Source organism: Tachyglossus aculeatus, chromosome 10 (genome assembly GCF_015852505.1).
Source record: "Tachyglossus aculeatus isolate mTacAcu1 chromosome 10, mTacAcu1.pri, whole genome shotgun sequence".
Classification (NCBI taxonomy): domain Eukaryota; kingdom Metazoa; phylum Chordata; class Mammalia; order Monotremata; family Tachyglossidae; genus Tachyglossus; species Tachyglossus aculeatus.
This window is the reverse complement of record NC_052075.1, coordinates 857,533-879,587: the sequence shown is the minus strand read 5'-3', so window position 1 is coordinate 879,587 and position 22,055 is coordinate 857,533. Positions and strand designations below refer to the sequence as shown.

The 22,055-nt window shown below is 53.5% G+C and overlaps 1 protein-coding gene across 1 annotated transcript; it reads left to right on the top strand.

Moving 5' to 3' along the window:
• The first annotated feature begins 168 nt into the window (after positions 1 to 168).
• On the top strand, positions 169 to 21,443 carry C8B (complement C8 beta chain). The gene is made up of 12 exons (XM_038752682.1): positions 169 to 313; positions 854 to 1,016; positions 1,844 to 1,985; positions 3,312 to 3,453; positions 5,152 to 5,284; positions 8,223 to 8,420; positions 11,282 to 11,522; positions 13,200 to 13,328; positions 16,668 to 16,831; positions 19,188 to 19,341; positions 20,345 to 20,413; positions 20,931 to 21,443. The coding sequence occupies exons 1-12, from the start codon at positions 237 to 239 to the stop codon at positions 21,080 to 21,082; spliced, it is 1,764 nt and encodes a 587-aa protein (XP_038608610.1). The 5' UTR covers positions 169 to 236; the 3' UTR covers positions 21,083 to 21,443.
• Positions 21,444 to 22,055: the final 612 nt, after the last annotated feature.

Below are 22,055 nucleotides of genomic sequence, written 5' to 3'. Positions count from 1 at the left end.
TCTCTGCTCTCAAGGAGCGTCGGGGGACCCCTCGGGCTGGGCTGCTCCGTCCTTCCCACCTTGTCCCTCGGCGGCCGTTCACGACTGGGGCCAAAGGGCGGAGGCTCCCGCCCCGCTGCCTCTGTTGACCGTAGCGGACGCTGTTTGCTCGGAGGCCGCTGACCCAGTGTGCTCCGGACGCTCGGCCGGCTGCTGCACTGACCCCGGCCTCCTCCTAGCCACCGCCGGCCGCGGACATGCTCCCGCCTCTGGGCCCCATGGGGCCGCTCCTGCTGGGACTGGTGCTCGCCTGCCTGCTCCCGCCCTTCTCCCGGTCAGTCGCCGGATGGGTGTGTTTGTGTGTGTGTGTGTCTTTGTGCGTGTGTGCCCCTTGTGTGCGTGTGTGTAATACCCCTGCTGTATTTGTATGTGTTCCTGCGATGTGCGTGTGTTCCCTGGTGTGCGTGTATTCCCTGGTGTGTGTATTTGGGTGTGTGTGCACCTGGTGTGTGTTGTGTGTGCCCCGGGGTGTGGGCAACTTGTGTGTGTGTCTGTCTGTCTGTCTCCACTGCTGTCAAATTCCCAGACACAGAGAACTGTGACCACAGTATAAAGTTGCAGGAAGATGGGTGTGCAGAGATAGATTTTGTCCTTGCCGAGAAGTGTACCCCTCCCCGTCCCTCTTCCCTTCCCCCTCTTCCCCTCCTTTCCCCCCCTTTTCCCTTCTCCCTTCCTCCCTCTCTCCCCTTCCCCTTCTCCCCTTCCTTCTTTTCCTCCAGGGAGGGGAGGAGCAGCGGGCTGGGGCTGGAAGTGGGTCAGGGGCTCTCCTCCTGGGAGGGCGGGGGCCGCTGACCTCTTTGCTCCTTGGCATCAGGCCTGGCAGCACCAACAGGACTGAGCCGGCGCCGGAGGCAGGCAGCAGGAGGCTGGGCCCGGCGAGGCGACCCCGCAGTGTCCAGGGCCCCCCTGAGCCGATCGACTGCCAGCTGTCCGACTGGTCACCCTGGACCACCTGTGACCCCTGTCAAAAATTACGGGTAAGGACCCGACTCCTGGGATGGGGCAGTGCCAGCTGGGTCGGTAACACCCACACTTCACCCCTGCCCAGTGCCGGGATGAACCCCGGGACTCTGGACCCGTGAGAAGCTGGGCAGTCAGAAACTCTGGCAGGTCCAGTGGGGATCAGAGGGATCCACGGCTGACCGTTCGTGCTGGGTCACTGGGGCAGAGTCAGGGATGGAGAGAGGAAAGTCAGGGGTATTGGATGGTCCATTGTATTTATTGAGTGCTTACTGTGTGCAGAGCACTGTAATAAGTGCTTGGGAGAGGACAATACAACGATAAACAGGGACATTCCCTGCCCACTTTTCCTGATCACTGAAGGAGTCGGAGAGAGTCAGGGTGTGGGATGGTCCGTCCTGGTCACTGGAGGCGAGTTGCAGGTTGTAGGATGGTCCATGTTGGTCACTGGAGGAGAGTTGGAAGGACTTAGGGTACGGAGTGGTCCATGCCGGACACTTGGGGTGAGTCAATGACAGTCCAGGTGAGGGATGGTCTGGTCATTGAAGGACAGCCGGAGGTGGTCAGGGTGTGGAATGGTCTGTGTTGGACACTGGGGGTGAGTCAGAAACAGTGTGAGTGTAGACCATGACTAAGGGAGCGCCTGGTTCCCAGGTCAGAAAGGACCCCCGTGTCCAGCGCAGGTCACCCTATCCTTCTCCCCCCACCTTCCCAGACCCTCCTGAGGGGGAGCGGGTCAGACAGACGGGGCCAGGGAGGGGGGTCCCCATCAATGGTTCCGTGTGGCCAGGGGCTCGCCCCCCGGACCTCCCCCAGTCACATCTCTCCCTCCCTCCGGCCGCAGTACAGGTCCGCCCGTGTGCTGCGGCCTTCCCAGTTCAACGGTCAACCCTGCCAAGACCCGGACAGCGAGGCCGAGACCTGCACCGCCCCCGGGCCCTGCCCCAAGCTCAGACCCTGCGAGGGCTTCGTGTGCGAGGAAACAGGTGACCGGGCCGGGACAGGCCACAGAGGGGATGGAAGGAGGGCCGAGGGGCGGTCCCTCTGTTCGGTCCCCGGGAGCTAGCAGTGGTCATTGTGTCCGGTCCCTGAGGGTGCGGGGCTGGTGATGAGCCCTGGTCTCTGGGGGCTAACAGGGCCTGTGCCTTGTCCCTGAGAGCCAGCAGTGGCTACTGTATCCGGACCCCAGGGGCTAGAGATGGCCACCGTGTCTACTTCTGGGGGCTAGCGATGGCTACCGTGACCAGACCTGAGGGCTAGCAGTAACCACCATGTCCAGACCCCTGGGGCTGGAAGTGGCCACCGTGCCCGCACCCTAGGAGCTAGTGATGGCCATCTTGTCCAGACCCGGGGACTAACAGTGGCCACCATGTCCAAGCCCCAAGGGCTAGCGATGGCCACCAGTCCAGACCTGAAGTAACTCCTGAATCTCCCCCCGAGCCGTCCCCTCAGCTGTGCCTTGGGCCAGTCACACAGAGACGAGTGGAATCATTTTGCATCTGTCTGCACGGGTAAACGCCTCTCCGGTCTGGACCCTCATCCACGGTCAGGCCTATCAGAGCGGAAACGAGCCAGTGGCGGGCCAGTGCCATGGAGGGCTTGGGGTCCAGGAGGGCAGTGCCGGAGATAATCGGACGGGAAATGGTCCCCGCCCGCGGTGAACAAGGAGAGAGAGACCAGTGGCCTTCTCTCCATGGTACACATGGGGATGCTCAAGTTCAGAGAGGCGCAGGGCCTGGTCCAAAGTCACACAGCAGGCCGGGGAGAGAGCTGGGACTACAACCCAGGTTTCAATCCATCATTCGGTGGTATTTACTGTTATTAATAATAATAATAATAATGGCAATTGTATTTGTTAATCGCTTACTATGTGCAGAGCACTATATTAAGCGCTTGGGAGAGTACAGTATAGCAGTAGTACAGTATAGCAGTGTATTGGATAGCAGTATAGCTCTATAGTATAGTATAGTGTGGGCACGTTCCCTGCCCACAATGAACTTACAGTCTAAAGGGGAAGACGGGCACGGATGTAAATAAAGGATATGTACCCGGCTCCATCACTTGTCTGCTGTGCGACCGCGGGCAAGTCACTTCATTTCTCTGGGCCTCAGTTCCCCCATCTGTAAAATGGGGATTGAGACCGTGAGCCCCACTTGAGATAGGGACCGCATCCAACCCGATTTGCTTGTATCCACCCCAGCGCTTAGGACGGTGCCCGGCACACAGTAAGCGCTTAACAAATACCACGGTTATTATCATGATTACTCGGATCGATGGATCGATCCGATGAGCCGTCCCGATTTGTATCACAGGGAGATGCGTCAACCGGAGGCTTCGCTGTAACGGGGACGACGACTGCGGGGATGGGTCAGACGAGAGGGCCTGCAGCAAGGTTTACCGGAAATGCAGCCCGGACCTGGAGCAGTACTGGGCCATCGACCGGCTGGCCAGCGGGTCAGTGCCTTCCCCCCGGACACAGCTGTCCCGTCATTTGGGGGTGACCTGGGCTCCTGCTATGTGCAGAGCGCTGTGCAGGGTATCTGCCGTACGCAGGGCACTGTACTGAGTGCCTGCTATGTGCAGATCAGTGTACTGGGTGTCTACTGGGTGCAGAGTGCTGTGCTGGGTGTCTGCTGTGCACAGCACACTGTGCTGAGTGTCTGCTATGTGCAGGGTGCTGTACTGAGCACCTGTAGTGTACAGATCAATGTGCTGAGTGTCTGCTCCTTGCAGAGCTCTGTGCGGGGTGTCTGCCCTGTGTAAAATGCTCTGCTGGATAATAATAATGATAATGTTGGTATTAAGCGCTTACTATGTGCCAAGCACTTTTCTAAGCACTGGGGTACGTACAGGGTAATCAGGTTGGCCCACATGGGACTCACAGTCGCAATCCCCATTTTACAGATGAGGGAACTGAGGAACAGAGAAGTCAAGTGACTTGCCCAAGGGCACACAGCTGACAAACGGCGGAGCCGGGATTAGAACCCATGACCTCCGACTCCCAAGCCCGGGCTCTGTCCACTAAGCCATGCTGCTTCTTTCAAAAATAATAATAATGGTGGTATTTGTCAAGCACTCACTCTGTGCCAAGTACTGTTCCAAGCGTTGAGGTAGAGAGAATGCCAGAGGCATACAGTCAATCGATGATATTTCTTTGAGCACTTGCTATGTGCAGAGCACTGTACTAAGCGCTTGGGAGAGTAGAATCCAATAGGATTGGCAGACTGGTTCCCTGTCCATTACGAACTTACAGTCTAGAGGACAGAGTGTGAGCTCGTTGTGGGCAGGGATTGTCTCTCTTTATTGCTGCATTGTACTTTCCCAAGTGCTTAGTATAGTGCTCCGCACACAGTAAGCGCTCAATAAATGTGAGCGAATGAATGAGTGAGTGCCGTGCTGGATGCTTGCTGTTTGCAGAGCGCTGTGCTGGGTGTCTGCTCTGTGCAGAGTGCTGTCCTGCCTCCCCCCGACCATGCCGAGCCTCCATGCTAAACCTCTCCAGGGCTCCGCCCCCTCATATAATAATAACAATAATAATAATAATAATAATAATAATGCCATTTATTAAGCGCTTACTACATGCAAAACACTGTTCTAAGCGCTGGGGAGGTTACAAGGTGATCAGGCTGTCCCACGTGGGGGCTCACAGTATTAATCCCCATTTTACCGATGAGGTAACTGAGGCACAGAGAAGTTAAGTGATCCCCCTCATATGCTTAGGGAAGCAGCGTGGTTCAGTGGAAAGAACCCAGGCTTTGGAGTCAGAGGTCATGGATTCAAATGCCGACTCCACCAATTGTCAGCTGTGTGACTTTGGGCAAGTCACTTAATAATAATAATAATGTTGGCATTTGTTAAGCACTTACTATGTGCAAAGCACTGCTCTAAGCGCTGGGGGGGATACTTAACTTCTCTGTGCCTCAGTTACTCATCTGTAAAATGGGAATTAAGACTGTGAGCCCCCCGTGGGACAACCTGATCACCTTGTAACCTCCCCAGCGCTTAGAACAGTGCTTTGCACGTAGTAAGCGCTTAATAAATGCCATCATTATTATTATGATGATGATTCTATCCCCCCTCCCCACTCCACCTCCAGTGCTCCCCATAACTGTCCACCCTAAGTGCTCCTCCCCCCGTGCTCCATCTCCCCAGGCTTAACCTGTTCACCAACCAGCTGGAGGGTCCCGTCCTGGACCACGTCCACTTCGCCGGGGCCTGTGCACCCAACTACATCCTGGACCGGCGCTTCCGAAAACCGTACAACGTCGAAGGCTACGAGCCCCAGGTCAGCCCCGGCCCCCAGGCCCCAGGCCGCGCCACCCGGGGGGACACCCGGCAATCCTAGGCACTGAGCGCTCACTCTGTGCGGAGCACTGGGCTCAGGGCTGGGGAGAGGACGGTGTAACAGAGTTGGTAGACACGCTCCACGTGCACAGTCTAGAGGAGACGGTGGGTGGACGGGGCGGAGGGGGCAACCACCTGCTGCTGGATGGACTGACTGAGCTTCAGGACAGAGAGTCGTCCGCGAAGGTGGACAGTGGGAAGAGAGAGTCGGGATGGGGGACGATCCCAGCTGGGTCACTGCAGGGAGCCAAGGATGGAGAGGGGAGAGGCAGGGTCACTGGGAGACAGGGATGGACAGGGAATAATAATAATAATAATAATAATAATAATAATAATAATAATGTTGGCATTTGTTAAGCACTTACTATGTGCAAAGCACTGTTCTAAGCGCTTGGGGGGATACAAAGTGATCAGGTTGTCCCACGTGGGGCTCACAGTCTTAATCCCCATTTTACAGATGAGGGAACTGAGGCTCAGAGAAGTGAAGTGACTTGCCCAAGGTCACGCAGCAGACATGTGGCGGAGCCGGGATTCGAACCCATGACCTCTGACTCCAAAGCCCGTGCTCTTTCCACTGAGCCACGCTGCGAGGAAGAGTCAGGGGGATGGGATGGTCCATGGTCACTGGGGGACAGTCAGGGTGCTGGACATTCCACGCAGGATTACTGGGAAGAATCAGAAATGGAGAGGAGAGAGTCGGGGTGTGGGATGGTCTGTGCTGGGTCACTATCAATCAATCAATCAATCGTATTTATGGAGCGCTTACTGTGTGCAGAGGACTGGACTAAGCACTTGGGAAGTACAAGCTGAAAACATATAGAGACAGTCCCTACCCAACGGTGGGCTCACAGTCTAAAAGGGGGAGAAGCAGCGTGGCTCACTGGAAAGAGCCCGGGCTTTGGAGTCAGAGGTCATGGGTTCAAATCCCGGCTCCGCCAACTGTCCGCTGTGTGACTTGGGGCAAGTCACTTAACTTCTCTGCGCCTCAGTTTCCTCATCTGTAAAATGGGGATTGACTGTGAGCCTACATCTCTTCTCTCCCCCCCACTCCCGTCTCCACCCCAGGAGGCAATGGCCTTCTAGACTGTGAGCCCACTGTTGGGTACGGACTGTCTCTAAATGTTGCCAACTTGTACTTCCCAAGCGCTTAGTACAGTGCTCTGCACACAGTAAGCCCTCAATAAATACGACTGAATGAATGAATGTGAGCCCCCCGTGGGACAACCTGATCACCTTGTAACCTCCCCAGCGCTTAGAACAGTGCTCTGCACATAGTAAGCGCTTAATAAATGCTATCAAAAAAAAAAAAAAAAAGCAGCGTGGCTTAGTGGAAAGAGCCCAGGTTTGGGAGTCAGAGGTCGTGGGTTCTAATCCCAGCTTCGCCACTCTTCTGCTGTGTGACTTTGGGCAAGTCACTTAACTTCCCTGTGCCTCAGTTACCTCATCTGACAAATGGGGATTAAGACTGTGAGCCCCACGTGGGACAACCTGGTTACCTGGTATTTACCCCAGTGTTTGGCACATAGTGAGCGCTTAGTGTGGCTCAGTGGAAAGAGCACGGGCTTTGGAGTCAGAGGTCATAGGTTCAAACCCCGACTCTGCCACTTGTCAGCCGTGTGACTTTGGGCAAGTCACTTCACTTCTCTGTGCCTCAGTTCCCTCATCTCTAAAATGGGAATTAAGACTATGAGACCCCCGTGGGACAACCTGATCGCCTTGTAACCTCCCCAGTGCTTATAACAGTGCTTAGCATATAGTAAGTGCTTAATAAATGCCATCATTATTATTATTACTGGGGGAGAGTCAGGGGTGTGGGACATTCCATGCTGGATCACTGGGAAGAATCAGGGATGGAGAGGGGAGAGTCAGGGGTGAGGGATGGACCATGCTGGATCACTGAGGGAGAGTCAGGGAAGGAGAGGAGAGAGTCAGGGGGTGGGATGGTCTGCTGGCTCACTGGAGAAGACCATCCATCCCTAACCACGATGATTGGTGTCCAGCACACAGTCCCCCCACCAGCATCCTGCTGCGCATGTAGTAGACGGACCCCTGATTCAGCGACACTGCTAGTGTGGGTCACCTCCCCGTGGGGAGCTTCTCCAGGGACCCTGGGGAGAGGCCAGGCCTTCATTCATTCATTCAATTCATTCAATCATATTTATTGAGCGCTCACTCTGTGCAGAGCACTGTACTAAGCGCTTGGAAAGTACAATTGGGTAACAGACAGAGACAATCCCTACCCAACAACGGGCTCACAGTCTAGCAGGGGGAGACAGACGACAAAACAAGACAAGACAGGTCTTCTAATCCCGGCTTTGCCACCTGTGTGCTCTGTGGCCTTGGGCAAATCACTGCACTTCTCTGGGCCTTAGTTCCCCCATCTGTAAAGTGGGAATTGAGATTGTGAGTCCCACGCGAGACAGGGACTGTGTCCAACCCGATTTGCTTGTATCTACAGCGCTTAGCAAGTACCACAATTATCATTACTAATTTTACATAATAATAATAATAATAATAATAATAATAATGGCATTTGTTAAGGGCTTACTACGTGCGAAGCACTGTTCTAAGCACTGGGGAAGTTACAAGGTGATCAGGTTGTCCCACGGGCAGCTCACAGTCTTCATCCCCATTTTCCAGATGAGGTACCTGAGGTCGAGAGGAGTTAAGTGACTTGCCCAAAGTCTCCCAGCTGACAATTGGTGTAGTCAGGATTTGAACCCAGGACTTCTGACTCCAAAACCCGTGCTCTTTACGCTGAGCCACATTGCTTCTCATCCTGCCAGGCCTACTAAGCGCTTGGGGGAGTCCAGTACAGCAATCAGCAGGCCGCTCCCTTTCCCAGCCCCAGCGAGCTCCTGGTTTTTTTTGTGGCGCAGACCAAGGGGAAATACGAGTTCGTGCTGAAGGAATACAACTCGTTCTCCAGCTTCGAACAGGACACCTTGCGCTACCGTTCCGTCCAGTCCAGCTTCGGCTTGGGCTTCAAGGTCTCCGGCGTCTTCGAGATCGGCTTCAACCTCAACAGCAACGACGTGCGCACCTACATCAGCCGGACCAAGCGCTTCTCCGGCTCGGTGAGCCCCCCGGTCGCCCCCCAACCCGGGGACCCTCCCCAGAACCGTGGGAGTGGGAGCAGGTTTGTCCGCGGGTCGGACTTCATGTTCCCCTGGGGTGCAGGGGTGTGAGAAGCAGCATGGCGGAGTGGATAGAAGCCTGGGAATCAGAAGGTCATGGGTTCCAATCCTGACTCCGCCACTTGTCTAGAGAAGCAGCGTGGCTCAGTGGAAAGTGCTTAACAAATACCGTTATCACCATCATTATTATTATTATTCTTACCTTTTTCCTCCAGGGCCCTGGAGGAAAAAGCGGAAAGGACCCGGGCTTTGGAGTCAGAGGTCGTGGGTTCAAATCCCGGCTCTGCCAATTGTCAGCTGTGTGACTTTGGGCAAGTCGCTTAACTTCTCTGTGCCTCAGTTACCTCATCTGTAAAAATCTGTAAGACTGTGAGCCCCCCGTGGGACAACCTGATCACTTTGTAACCTCCCCAGCACGTAGAACAGTGCTTTGCACATAGTAAGCTCTTAATAAATGCTGTCATTATTATTATTATTATTATTATTGTCTGCTGGTTCACCTCAGGCAAGTCACTTCACTTCTCTGGGCCTCAGTTCTCTCCTCTGTAAAATGGGGGTGGAGACTGTGAGCCCCATGTGAGACTGTGTCCAACCCGATTTGCTTGTTTCCACCCCAGCGCTTAGTACAGTGCCAGGCATGTAGTAAATACTTCACAGTGTGGCTCAGTGGAAAGAGCACAGGCTTTGGAGTCAGAGGTCATGGGTTCAAATCCCGGCTCCGCCAATTGTCAGCTTTGTGATTTTAGGCAAGTCACTTCATTTCTCTGGGCCTCAGTTACCTCATCTGTAAAATGGGGATGAAGACTGTGAGCCCCCCGTGGGACAACCTGATCACTTTGTAACCTCCCCAGGGCTTAGAACAGTGCTTTGCACATAGTAAGCGCTTAATAAATGCTATCATTATTTAGTCACTTCACTTCTCTGGGCCTCAGTTACCTCATCTGTAAAAGGGGTATTAAGACTTTGAGCCCCCCGTGGGTCAACCTGATCACCTTGTAACCTCTCCAGCGCTTAGAACAGTGATTTGCACGTAGTAAGTGCTTAATAAATGCTATCATTATTGTTATTAACAAATACCACAATTATTATTAGTATTGCGTGTGTGTTTCTGTTTGTGTTCTGAGTTTTTGTGGGTGTTCTGAATGACTTTGATTTCAGTTTCAAGATTTCAGGAGGAATTTGGACATCGGGAGCGCTGGGATACTTATGATGGGGGGACGGTAATCAGGAGAGTGGGGAGTGAGGCCCAGTCGGAAGGTCAACTTGGGAGAGGCGGAGAGCGAGAGCTGGGGTCCGGCGGGAGAATCAATCAATCAATCAATCGTATTTATTGAGCGCTTACTATGTGCAGAGCACAGTACTAAGCGCTTGGAAAGTACAAATTGGCATCACATAGAGACAGTCCCTACCCGATAGTGGGCTCACAGTCTAAAAGGGGGAGACAGGGAGAAGAGAATGGACGGGGCGGATGGGGCCCGGGGGTCGGAGAATGTGAGCTGGGACCATCGGAGAAGAGAGCAAATGGGACCGGCAGGGTCAGTGGGTGGATAGTACAAGCCAGGTGCCAGCGGGAGAACAATCATAATCATAAAAATAATAATGATAGCATACGTTTATGTGCTTACGATGTGCTAAGCACTGTTCTAAGTGCTGGGGTAGATACAGGGTAATCAGGTTGTCCCACGTGGGGCTCACAGTCTCAATCCCCATTTGACAGATGAGGTAACTGAGGCACAGAGAAGTTAAGTAATACTACTACTAATAATAATGATGATGGCTTTTGTTCACGCGCTTACGATGTTCTAAGCACTGTTCTAAATGCTGGGGTAGATACAAGGTAATCAGGTTGTCAATCAATCAATCAATCGTATTTATTGAGCGCTTACTGTGTGCGGAGCACTGTACTAAGCGCTTGGGAAGTACAAGTTGGAAACATATAGAGAAGTCCCTACCCAACAGTGGGCTCACAGTCTAAAAGCCTGTCCCACGTCAGGCTCCGTGGCGCAGTGGAAAGAGCCCAGTCTTTGGAGTCAGAGACATGGGTTCAAATCCCAGCTCCACCAGTTGTCAGCTGGGTGACTTTGGGCAAGTCACTTCACTTCTCTGGGCCTCAGTTACTTCATCTGTAAAATGGGGATTAAGACTGTGAGCCCCCCGTGGGACAACCTGATCACCTTGTAACTTCCCCAGCACTTAGAACAGTGCTTTGCACATAGTAAGCGCTTAATAAATGCTATTATTATCATTATTATTAATCCCCATCATCATCAATCGTATTAATTGAGCACTTACTGTGTGCAGAGCACTGTACTAAACGCTTGGGAAGGACAAATCCCCATTTGACAGATGAGGTAACTGAGGCCCAGAGAAATGAAGTGACTTGCCCAAAGTCACACAGCTGACAAGAGCCCACTGTTGGGTGGGGACTGTCTCTATATGTTGCCAATTTGTACTTCCCAAGCGCTCAGTACAGTGCTCTGCACATAGTAAGCGCTCAATAAATACGATTGATGGTGATGATGGCAGAGCCAGGATTAGAACCCATGACTTCTGACTCCCAAATCCAGGCTCTTTCCACTAAGCCACGCTGTTTCGAGAGAGAGAGAGAGGGGACGGGGCAGGCAGGCCTGAGGGGCAAAGAGAAGGAGCTGGGACCCAGAGGAAGAAGAGAGTGGGTGGTCTAGGCAGGGCTGGGGGGCAGAGAGTGTGAGCTGGGGCCCAGTGGGAGTAGAGCGAGCGGGGCGTTGGGATCCAGGGTTCAGGGGCAGCTGAGGAGGCCGTGTCCCGGATTGGGTCCGCAGGAAAGCCAGTTCCTGCACGCGCGGTCGGAGCTCAGCGTGGCTCGCTACAAGCTGAAGTCGCGGGGCCTGGTGCTGCACCCCGACTTCCTGCGGCGGGTCCGGAGCCTGCCGCTGCCCTACACCTACGGGACCTACCGAGACCTCTTCCGCGACTTTGGGACGCACTTCGTCACCGAGGCCACGCTGGGCGGCGTCTACGAGTACACCCTCGTGATGAACAGGAGGGCCCTGGAGGAGAAAGGTAAGAAGAAGAAGAAGAATGATGATGATAACAGCATTTGTTAAGCGCTTACTATGTGCCAAGCACTGCTGTAAGTGCTGGGGTAGATACAGGTAATCAGGTTGTCCCACGTGGGGCTCACAGTCCCCATTTTACCGATGAGGTAGCTGAGGCACAGAGAAGTTAAGCAGCTTGCTCGAGGTCACACAGCAGACAAGTGGCGGAGCCGGGATTAGAACCCACGTCCTCTGACTCCCAAGCCCGAGCTGTTTCCACTAAGCCACACTGCTTCTGTCCCCGACCGGTCACGGGTCCCGCTCCATTCATTCATTCATTCAATCATATTTATTGAGCGCTTACTGAGTGCTGAGCGCTTGGCAGAATGCAATGAGAAGCAGCGTGGCTCAGTGGAAAGAGCCCGGGCTTTGGAGTCAGAGGTCATGGGTTCGAATCCCGCTCTACCACATGTCTGCTGTGTGATCTTGGGCAAGTCACTTCACTTCTCTAGGCCTCAGTTACCTCATCTGTAAAATGGGGATTAAGACTGTGAGCCCCCCGTGGGACAACCTGATCACCTTGGAACCTCCCCAGCGCTTAGAACAGTGCTTTGCACATAGTAAGCACTTAACAAATGCCAATTATTATCATTATTATTATTAATAATACGATAAGCAGATACATTCCCTGCCACAGCAAGCTTACATTCTAGAGTCAAAGTAGCATGGCGCAGTGGCTAGAGCACAGGCCTGGGATTGAGAAGGTCATGGGTTCCAATCCTGACTCTGCCACTTGTCTGCTGGGTGACCTTGGGCAAGACACTTCACTTCTCTGGGCCTCAGTTACCTCGTCTGTAAAATGAGAATTGAGACTGTGAGCCCCACGTGGGACAGGGACTCTGTCCAACCCGATTTGCTTGTCTCCACCCCAGCGCTTAGTACAGGGCCTGGCACGTAGTAAGCACTTAACAAATACCATCATTATTATCATTATCATTATTAGAGGGAAAGACTGAAAGCTAAGAATGACGATCGTGCCGGCCGGGCAGTGCTCACTCTGCGCTGACTGTGCCCATCGCCAGGAGAGATGATCAGGTCAGACATAGACCCCGTCCCACCCCGGACAGTGGTGGGAGTGAGCAGGGATCTTATGCCCATTTTACAGGTAAGGAAACTAAGGAGCGGTGAAGTTGAGACTGCCCATAATAATAATAATAATTATGGTATTTGTTAAGTGCTTACTACGTGCCAAACACTGTTCTAAGCACTGAGGTAGATACAAACAAATTGAGTTGGACACAGTCTCTGTCCCACATGGTAAAAATAATAATTATGGTATTTGTTAAGCGCTTACTACGTGCCAAACACCATTCTGAGCACTGAGGTAGATACAAACAAATTGGGTTGGACACAGTCTCTGTCCCACATAATAATAATAATAATAATAATTAGGGTATTTGTTAAGCACTTATTCTATGCTAAACACTGTTCTAAGCTCTGAGGTAGATACAAGGTAATCAGGTTGTTCACAGTCTTCAACCCCATTTTACAGATGAGGTAACTGAGGCCCAGAGAAGTGAAGTGACTGGCCCAAGGTCACACAGCAGATAAATGGCGGTGCCAGAATTAGAACCCATGTCCTCTGATTCCCAAGCCTGTGCTCTTGCCATCTGGCTACGCTGCTTCTCCCCTGTCCTCCCAGGCTTCTCCCTGAGCGACGTGCAGTCGTGCATGCAAAAAGGGTTCAAGGTGGGAGCAGCCATCAAGGGGGTCTACGTCAGCGTCGGAGCCTCGGGGGAACGGTGCCAGGCCATCCTGAGGGAGATCGGAGGTAAGAGCCTCCCGCCTGCCATCCTCTCCCTGCCCAGCTCCAGGTCCCCTTCCCCCTTCCCCCTCTCCCTGCTCGCCCTCTCCTCCCCCAACTATTCCATCCGCTTTCCTTTTTTTTATGGCATTTGTTAAGTGCTTACTATGTGCAAAGCACTGTTCTAAGCGCTGGGGGGGATACAATGTGATCAAGTTGTCCCACGTGGGACTCACAGTCTTAATCCCCATTCTTACAGATGAGGTCACTGAGGCTCAGAGAAGTTAAGTGACTTGCCCAAGGTCACACAGCAGACTTGTGGTGGAGCCGGGACTCGAACCCATGACCTCTGACTCCAAAGCCCGTGCTCTTTCCACTGAGCCACGCTTTCTTCTCCCGCTGGGCCCCAGCTCACACTCTCTTCCCCTCGGCCTTGCCTTAACTGTCCTCCTCCTTCTCCCAGCTCATACTCTTTATCTCCCAGCCCCTCCTGCCCTGTCCACTCTCTTCTCCCCCCAGGCCCCGGCTCTCCCTCTCCACCTCCCCGAAGTTGACCCACACCTTCCACTCCTGCCAAGCGCTGTACTGAGCACTTGGGAGAGCACAGCATTAGCAAGACACGTGTTCCCTGCCCTGACGGGAGGCTTCCCTGGAAGCAGACAGGAGTCGGGGCCCACACGTGTTAGCAGGGGATAAGAAAGGAATCAAGCACCACAGAGTAGACACGTGTGCTGGGGGGGGAATTCAGCGGGGGAAGACTTCCTGGAGGAGAAGGCGGCTTTCAGGAGGTGGTGAAGGTGGGGAGAGCTGGGGGTTTGGGGAGGCAGAGAGGGAGCCCCAGCGCGGGAGACCAGTGGGATCTGGGGGGATGGGGGCAGGGGAATGGAAAGCGTGGGGAAGGGGAGTAGAGCATGGGATGAGCAGAGAGGGGATGCGTAAGGCCGGGAGAGGTGAAGGTGGGTCCGGGACCCCACGGTCGGGGCTGGCGCGGTGGGGGACGGACGGCTGTGGGGGGCTCAGAGGGGACAGGGAGACAAGCCAGTGCCACAATGCTTCCAAGACTTCCCTGAGCCCCGGGAGATCTCTTCCTGCCCGCAGCTCTTGTTTGTCTCTGGTTCAGCTGTTCACCACCCTGTTCCATCAGCGCTCACCTTAGCCCCCCGCCCTTTCATTCATTCATTCATTCCTTTAATCATTCATTCAATTGCATTTATCGAGCGCTTACTCTGTGCAGAGCAGTTCACCACCTCACCCCATCCTACCTCACCTCACTCCTCTCCTTCTCCAACCCTGCCGTGCTCATCCCTCCTCTGATGCCAACCTTCTCACTGTACCTCAGTCTCTCCTTGTCTCGCGACCGACCCCTGGCCCGCGTCCTGCCTCTGGCCTGGAACACCCTCCCTCCTCTAATCCGATAGACAATGGCTCTCCCCACCCCCCTTCAAAGCTTTCTAATATTCATTCATTCAATCGTATTTATTGAGTGCTTACTGTGTGCAGGGCACTGTAATAAGCGCTTGGTAAGTACAAGTTGGCAACACAATAATAACAATAATAATGGCATCTGTTAAGTGCTTACTATGTGCCAAGCACTGTCTAAGCACTGGGGGAGCTACAAGGTAATCAGGTTGCCCCACGTGGGGCTCACGGTCTTCGTCCCCATTTTACAGATGAGGGAACTGAGGCACAGAGAAGTGAAGTGACTTGCCCAAAGTCACACAGCTGATAAGTGAAGGAGCCGGGATTAGAACCCACGACATCTAGACTCCCAAGTCCGGGCTCTTTCCACTAAGCCACGCTGCTTCAGGCTGCTTATTGAAAGCCCATCTCCTCCAAGAATCCTTCTTAGACTAAGCCCCACTTTTCCTCATCTCCCCCTTCCTTCTGTGTCACCCCGACTTGCTCCCTTTTCTCTTCCCCTGTATATATGTATCTATATGTATGCATATATATGTATATATGTTTGTACATATTTGTTACTCTATTTATTTATTTATCTTGCTTGTACATATCTATTCTATTTATTTTATTTTGTTAGTATGTTTGGTTTTGTTCTCTGTCTCCCCCTTCTAGACTGTGAGCCCGTTGTTGGGTAGGGACTGTCTCTATGTGTTGCCGACTTGTACTTCCCAAGCACTTAGTACAGTGCTCTGCACACAGTAAGCGCTCAATAAATATGATTGATTCGCCCCCACCCAGCCCCTTAGAGCACTTATATACAGGACTTATATACCTATCTGTCATTTTATTTATTTGTACTGATGTCTGTCTCCCTCTAGACTGTGGGCTCGTTGTGGGCGGGGAATATGACTTTTTATTATTATATTGTGCTCTCCCAAGCACTTTGTACAGTGCTCTGCACACAGTAAGCACTCAATAAATACTTCTGAATTGTTCTGCCTCCCTCTCTAGACAGTAAGCTCACTGTGGGCAGGGAATGTATGAATGAATTGAATGAATCTGGCTCTCTAGAACTGTAGCTCATCGTTGGCTGGAAATGTGTCTGTTTATTGTTATAGTGTACTCTCCCACGCGCTTAGTACAGTGCTCTGCACACAGTAAGCACTCAGTAAATACTTCTGAATGGTTCTGCCTCCCCCTCTAGACTGTAAGCTCACTGTGGGCAGGGAATGTATCTGTTGTTTTATTGTACTCTCCCAAGGGCTTAGTCATTCTTTCATTCATTCGGTTGTATTTATTGAGTATTTACAGTGTGTAGAGCACTGTACTAAGCGTGTGGGAGAGTACTCTATAACAATAAAAAGACACATTTCCAACCAACGATGAGCTACAGTTCTAGAGAGCCAGATTCATTCAATCGTATTTATTGAGGGCTTACCATGTGCAGAGCACTGGACTAAGTGCTCGGGAGACTACAATATAACTAGGAATGAACACATTCCCTGCCCACAATGAGCTTACAGTCTAGAGAGGGAGACAGACATTAATAGAAATAAATAAATTACTTGCCCATGGGCTGGGCTGCCCCTGTGCTCTCTTCGGCACTCAGTACAGAGCCCGGCTCTGTGCTTGGTCCGGGTCACCAGAGGGAGAGAGGGTGGGCTAATGGAGGGTGGTCCTGCCCCCTCTACTCTCCCTTCTGAGCGTGGCTCAGTGGAAAGAGCACGGGCTTTGGAGTCAGAGGTCATGGGTTCAAATCCCGGCTCCACCACAAGTCTGCTGTGTGACCTTGGGCAAGTCACTTAGCTTCTCTGAGCCTCAGTTACCTCATCTGTAAAAACGGGGATTAAGACTGTGAGCCCCACGCGGGACAACTTGATCACATTGTATCCCTCCCAGCGCTTACAACAGTGCTTTGCACGTAGTAAGTGCTTAACAAATGTCATTAATATATTCTCCCCTCAGAGAACAAGTCAGAAAGGAAGTTCGTGCAAGACTTTGTGGTCCTGGTGCGGGGTGGAGGGAGTGAGCACATCACAGCGTTGGCTCACAAGGATCTGCCCACGGCCGACCTCATGCAGGAGTGGGGGGACACCGTCCAGTACAACCCAGAAATCATCCAGCTAAAGGTACCCCCGGCCCCTGCCATCCCCCTCCACCAACGCCCGCAGTGGAAAACAGGGTGCTCACCGGACACCCCCTTGGGAAGACCTCCCAGCATCCGGACCAACTTCCCGGCCTCTGAGAGGGAGAACCTGAGAGGGAGGAAGAGTGCGAGCCAGGGACGGTGGGGGCAAGAGAGTGGAGAAAGAGGAGAGAGCTGATTGGGTGCCTTCAAGTCAGCAAGACCAGGAGTTAATAATAATCAATAACAATTATGGTACTTGTTAAGGACTATGTAATAATAATAATGGTACTTGTTTAGCACTTACTTTGTACCAAGAACTGTTCTAAGCGCTGGGGTAGATACAAGCTAATCATATTGGATACGGCCCCTGTCCCATTTGGGGCTCAAAGTCTTCATCCCCATTTTACAGATGAGGTAACTGAGGCCCAGAGGAGTGAAGTGACTTGCCCAGGGTCACATAGCAGACAGGTGGAGCAGGGATTAGAACCCATGTCCTTCTGATTCCCACGCCCATGCTCTATCCACTAAGCCGTGCTGCATCTCTATGTGCTAAGCACTGTTCTAAGCTCTGGGGTAGATACAAGTTGATCAGGTTGGACACTGCCCCTGTCCCACATGGGCCACACACTCGATCCCCATTTTTTACAGATGAGGTACCTGAGACACAGAGAAGTTATGTGACATGCCCAAGGCCACACAGCAGATGTAGGGCAGAGCCGGGATTAGAACCCAGGTCCTTCAGATTCCCAGGTTTATGCTCTATCCACTAAGCCATGCTGCTTCTCCCTGATGTACTCTCCTAAGTGCCTAGTACAGTGCTCTGCACACAGAAAGTGCTCAGTAAATACCATTGATGATAATGATGTGGAAAGGGATCAAGAAGCCAGGAAACATGAATCTCGGGTTCAAGTCCCAGCCTTTTCCCCTTGTGAGTCGAAGATTATGCCAAGTTTACAGGCTTGTGAGACAGGAAGGGTGGTGGTGCTGTCTACAGTGATAGGCACAGTCGGAGGAGAACACGGTTTGGGTGGGAAGATAAGGAGTTCTGTTTTGGACATGTTAAGCTCGAGGTGATGGGAGGACATCCAAGTAGATGTGTGTCCCCCTCTTCTAGACTGTGAGCCCGTTGTTGGGTAGGGACCATCTTTATGTTGCCGACTTGTACTTCCCAAGCGCTTAGTACAGTGCTCTGCACCCAGTAAGTGCTCAATAAATACGATTGAATGAATGAATGAACTAGAGATGTCTTGAAGGCAGGAGGAGATGTGAGACTGGAGAGAGATGAGGGCTTGAGATGGGGTTTTGGGAATCATCTGCATAGAGGTGGTAGTTGAAGCCATGGAAGCAAATGAGTTCTCCAAGGGAGTGGGTGTAGATGGAGGATAGAAGGGGACCCAAAGCTGAGCCTTGAGGGACCCCCAGAGTTACGGGGTGGGAGGCAGAGGGGGAACCCATGGAAGAAACTGAGAAGGAGCGGCCAGAGGGATAGGAAGAGAACCAGGAGAGAACAGTGTCAGTGAAGCTGTGGTTGGATAATGTATCCAGGAGAAGGGGTAGATGGAGGATAGAAGGGGACCCAAATCTGAGCCTTGAGGGACCCCCAGATTTAAGGGGTCGGAGGCAAAGGGGGAAACCCACGAAAGAAACTGAGAAGGAGCGGCCAGAGGGATAGGAAGAGAACCAGGAGAGAACAGTGTCAGTGAAGCCGTGGTTGGATAACGTGTCCAGGAGAAGGGGTGATCTGCAGAGTCAAGGGCTGCTGAGAGGTGGAGGAGGCTGCCCAGTGGAGCCGGAATGAGAACCCAGAGATTCCCAGAGAAGCTATGTGGCCTGCTGAAAAGAACACGGACCTGGGACTTAGAAGGATCTGGTTTCTAATCCCTGCTTTGCCATTTGTCTGTTGTGTGATCTTGGGCAAGTCACTTCATTCTCTATGCCACAGTTACCTCATCTGTCAAATGGTGATTAAGAATGTGAGCCCCATGCGGGATATGGACAACCTTGTATCTACCCAGCACTTAGTACAGTGCCTAGCACATAAGTACTTAATAAATACCACAAAAAAAATTAAATTTTTTTTTAAAAAAGCCTAGGTTCCCTAACTCCCAGGCCCAAGCTCTTTCCCTATACCGCCGTGCTGCTCCGTATACTGCCAAGGTAGCGGAATTCAGGGACACTATTCAGTTCTGGATTTGCAAAAGAAACCATTGGGGTTGTACCCGGAGGGCTCCCTGTCCACCCAGCATTCTGCCACTTGGGCTAGAATCTTTCCCGGGAAGTCCCCCGCTCTGAAAGCAGGATTGTCTCCCCCGGCCCACCCCCATCCTCCCACCCCCTTCCCCCCCATGCTGCTTCAGGCCGAGCCACTGTACGAGCTGGTCACCGCCGCCGACTTCGCCTCTGCCATCACCCTGCGACAGAACATGAAGCGGGCCCTGGACGAGTTCCACGAGGAGACCAGCCCCTGCCGCTGTGCCCCCTGCCAGGGGAATGGGATTCCCATCCTGAGAGGTGAGGATTCCCCCCACGAGGCTGGGGCCTCCTCCTCCAGACGAGGCGGTGTCATATCTGAAAGAGATCTGCTCCGGCCCCCCCGTCACTTCTGGGAGGGACCCCGGCTTTGGCCTCTGCCCTAGCCTCACCCCGGCCTCCCTGCTCACCTCCTCTGGCCTCCCCACAGACCTCCTTGCGGGCAGTCTCTCCCCTCCACTGCCAGCCTTGCCATCTGCTGCCTTCCTTCCTCTCCATGGACCCCACCCACCACGGCTCCCCATTTCCCTGCACATCTAGCACTGGTAGTCGGCTTCAGGCTCTTCCCCAACTCTCTCATTCTCCCCTTCCCTCTCTCTTCTCCCACTGTACCCTAGATCACACTCTTCTTTCCTCCCAATCCCACCTTGTCCCTGTGCCCCAATCTCAATTCCCCGCCTTATCCCCCTTGTTCTCACCCTTTATTCTACCCGGGACTCTCCTCTCCCATAAACCTGCCAGACCCTAGCTCTCTCCGCCTCCACTTCCTCCTGAAACCCAACTCCTCCTGTAGGCTTCCCTGATTAATTCCCAACATCCCCAAACATCCAGACTACAGCTCTCCCCACCTCCACCGGCTCCTGAAACCAACCTCCTCCAGGAGGTTCCCTGATTAACTCCCAACAGCCCCAAGCCTCCAGACCACAGCTCTCCCTGCCTTCTGAAATCCACCTCCTCCGGGAGACCTTCCCTGATTAGTCACCACCTTAGCCCTCCTGTAGATATTAGTTCATTTCTTTAATTGCCAGTTTTATTTTTAATGATGATTTATGAGCTTTTAATATTTTACCTGTAGCAAATTTGTCATCTTTATTATTAACGACTGTCCCTTTCCCTCACCCCAACACCTTCAGAGTGTCCGGGCCCCAAGGCAAGCCTCTGGGCCTTGGTCTTCCCTCCCGTTGAATGGGGTGGGGGCAGGGGGTGGGCTGTCGGAGTCCAGCTGCCCCCCCGTCCACCCACCACTGCTTCGCGTCCGTTTCAGAGACGCGCTGTGAATGCCTCTGCCCTGCCGGGTTCTGCGGCTCGGCCTGTGAAATCTCCCGCCGGCAAGGTGAGGAGCGGACGGAACCAATGACCGGGGCTGGGAGAACAGATGGATGGGCTGGCGGGCGGGCAGGGCCATGAGAGCAGATGGACAGATTGATCCGGGGTCAGGGGAGTGGGTGGACAGATGGATCGGGACAAAGAGAGTGGATGGACAGATTGACCAGGACCGGGGGAGAGGATGGACAGACGGATTGGGGCCAAGAGAGCAGATGGACAGATTGACCGGGGCCAGGGGAGCGGATGGACAGACGGATGGGGACCGAGAGAGCAGATGGACAAATTGACCAGGGGCTGGGGGAGTGGACGGACAGGCAGACTGGGGGCCGCGACCGGGAAAGGGGATGGATGGATGGATGTGGGGCAGGGAACGGGGAGCCACTCCCCGACCAGATCCCAACCTCTGACCCCTCCCTCTCTGATGTCCCCCTTGCCCCCCCGCCGACCTCGGCCCTGAACCCATCTCCCACCCACTAACTCCCCTGCCACCCACTGAGGCCGGCCCCTCTCCCCTCTCCCCTTAGCCCCCTTGGTGGACGGGCAATGGAGCTGCTGGTCTAGCTGGTCTGAGTGCTCGGGAGGTCAGCGGCGGAGGAGCCGCACATGCAGCCACCCTACCCCGCAGGCCGGGGGCGGGGACTGCCTGGGGCCGTCCGACCAAATGGACAGATGCTAAGCGCCCACCCTGGCCCCCGGGCCTCACCCCTGTCATGGATCGCTGCTTCCCTCCGCACAAGCGCTTAGTACAGTGCTGTGCACACAGTAAGTGCTCAATAAATACGATTGAGTGAATGAATAACAAGCTATGTTCCCAATTACCCGGCACAGCGCTCTCCACACAACGTGGGCCAAGTACAGCGTTCTGCACTCAAATCCAGCATTCTGCCCATCGCAGGTGCTCTGAATTCAGTGGGTGCCCAGCACAGGCCTCTGCACATAGTAGGTGCCCATTACAGCACTCTGTTGATAGCAGGCCCCCCGCACGATGCTCTGCACAGAGTAACTACTCAATAAATGTAGATGATGTTGAACTTCCATCTCGTCTTTTCCATTACCCGAAGGCGGCTCAGTTTAATCCCGTTCAGCTCCCTCTAACTGAGGGTCCATTTCTTCCGGGCCTAGAGGGTCCTTCTGTCCCCGGGCCGGACAGGCTGGGAGTGGCCATTTGGGCCTGAGACCCTCTGAGACCCTCCCAGTCCCCACCCAACACCCCAGCCACCTTGGGGGGAGAATCCAAGCCCTCCTGGGGGTTCACCTTGCCTCTCCATGTGACCACATGGAGCCGCATGGCGTGCCCCGGCCCCCCGCCACGTGCCCAGGAATGTGTACCTACAATTCCCTGCCCACCAGACGAAGCCTGGCTCCCAGCAACTCTTCCATGTGGAGGAAGGCTGGAACTCTGGCCTCTAACCACTGGGCTACCTGCTTTATTGAGAAAATTGAAACCTTCAGGGGTGATCTCCCTAAAATCTCCCCGGCTCTTCTCCAGTCCTCCCCCTCCTCTGCCCCTTCTGCAGCTCTCCCTTCTTCCTCAGCAGCCTCTCAAGATGAGATCTCCTCTCAAAATCCATCCCCTCCACCTGCACCCCACCCCACCCCAGAAACAGCATGGCTTAGTGGATAGAGCATGAGCCTGGGGGTCAGAAGGG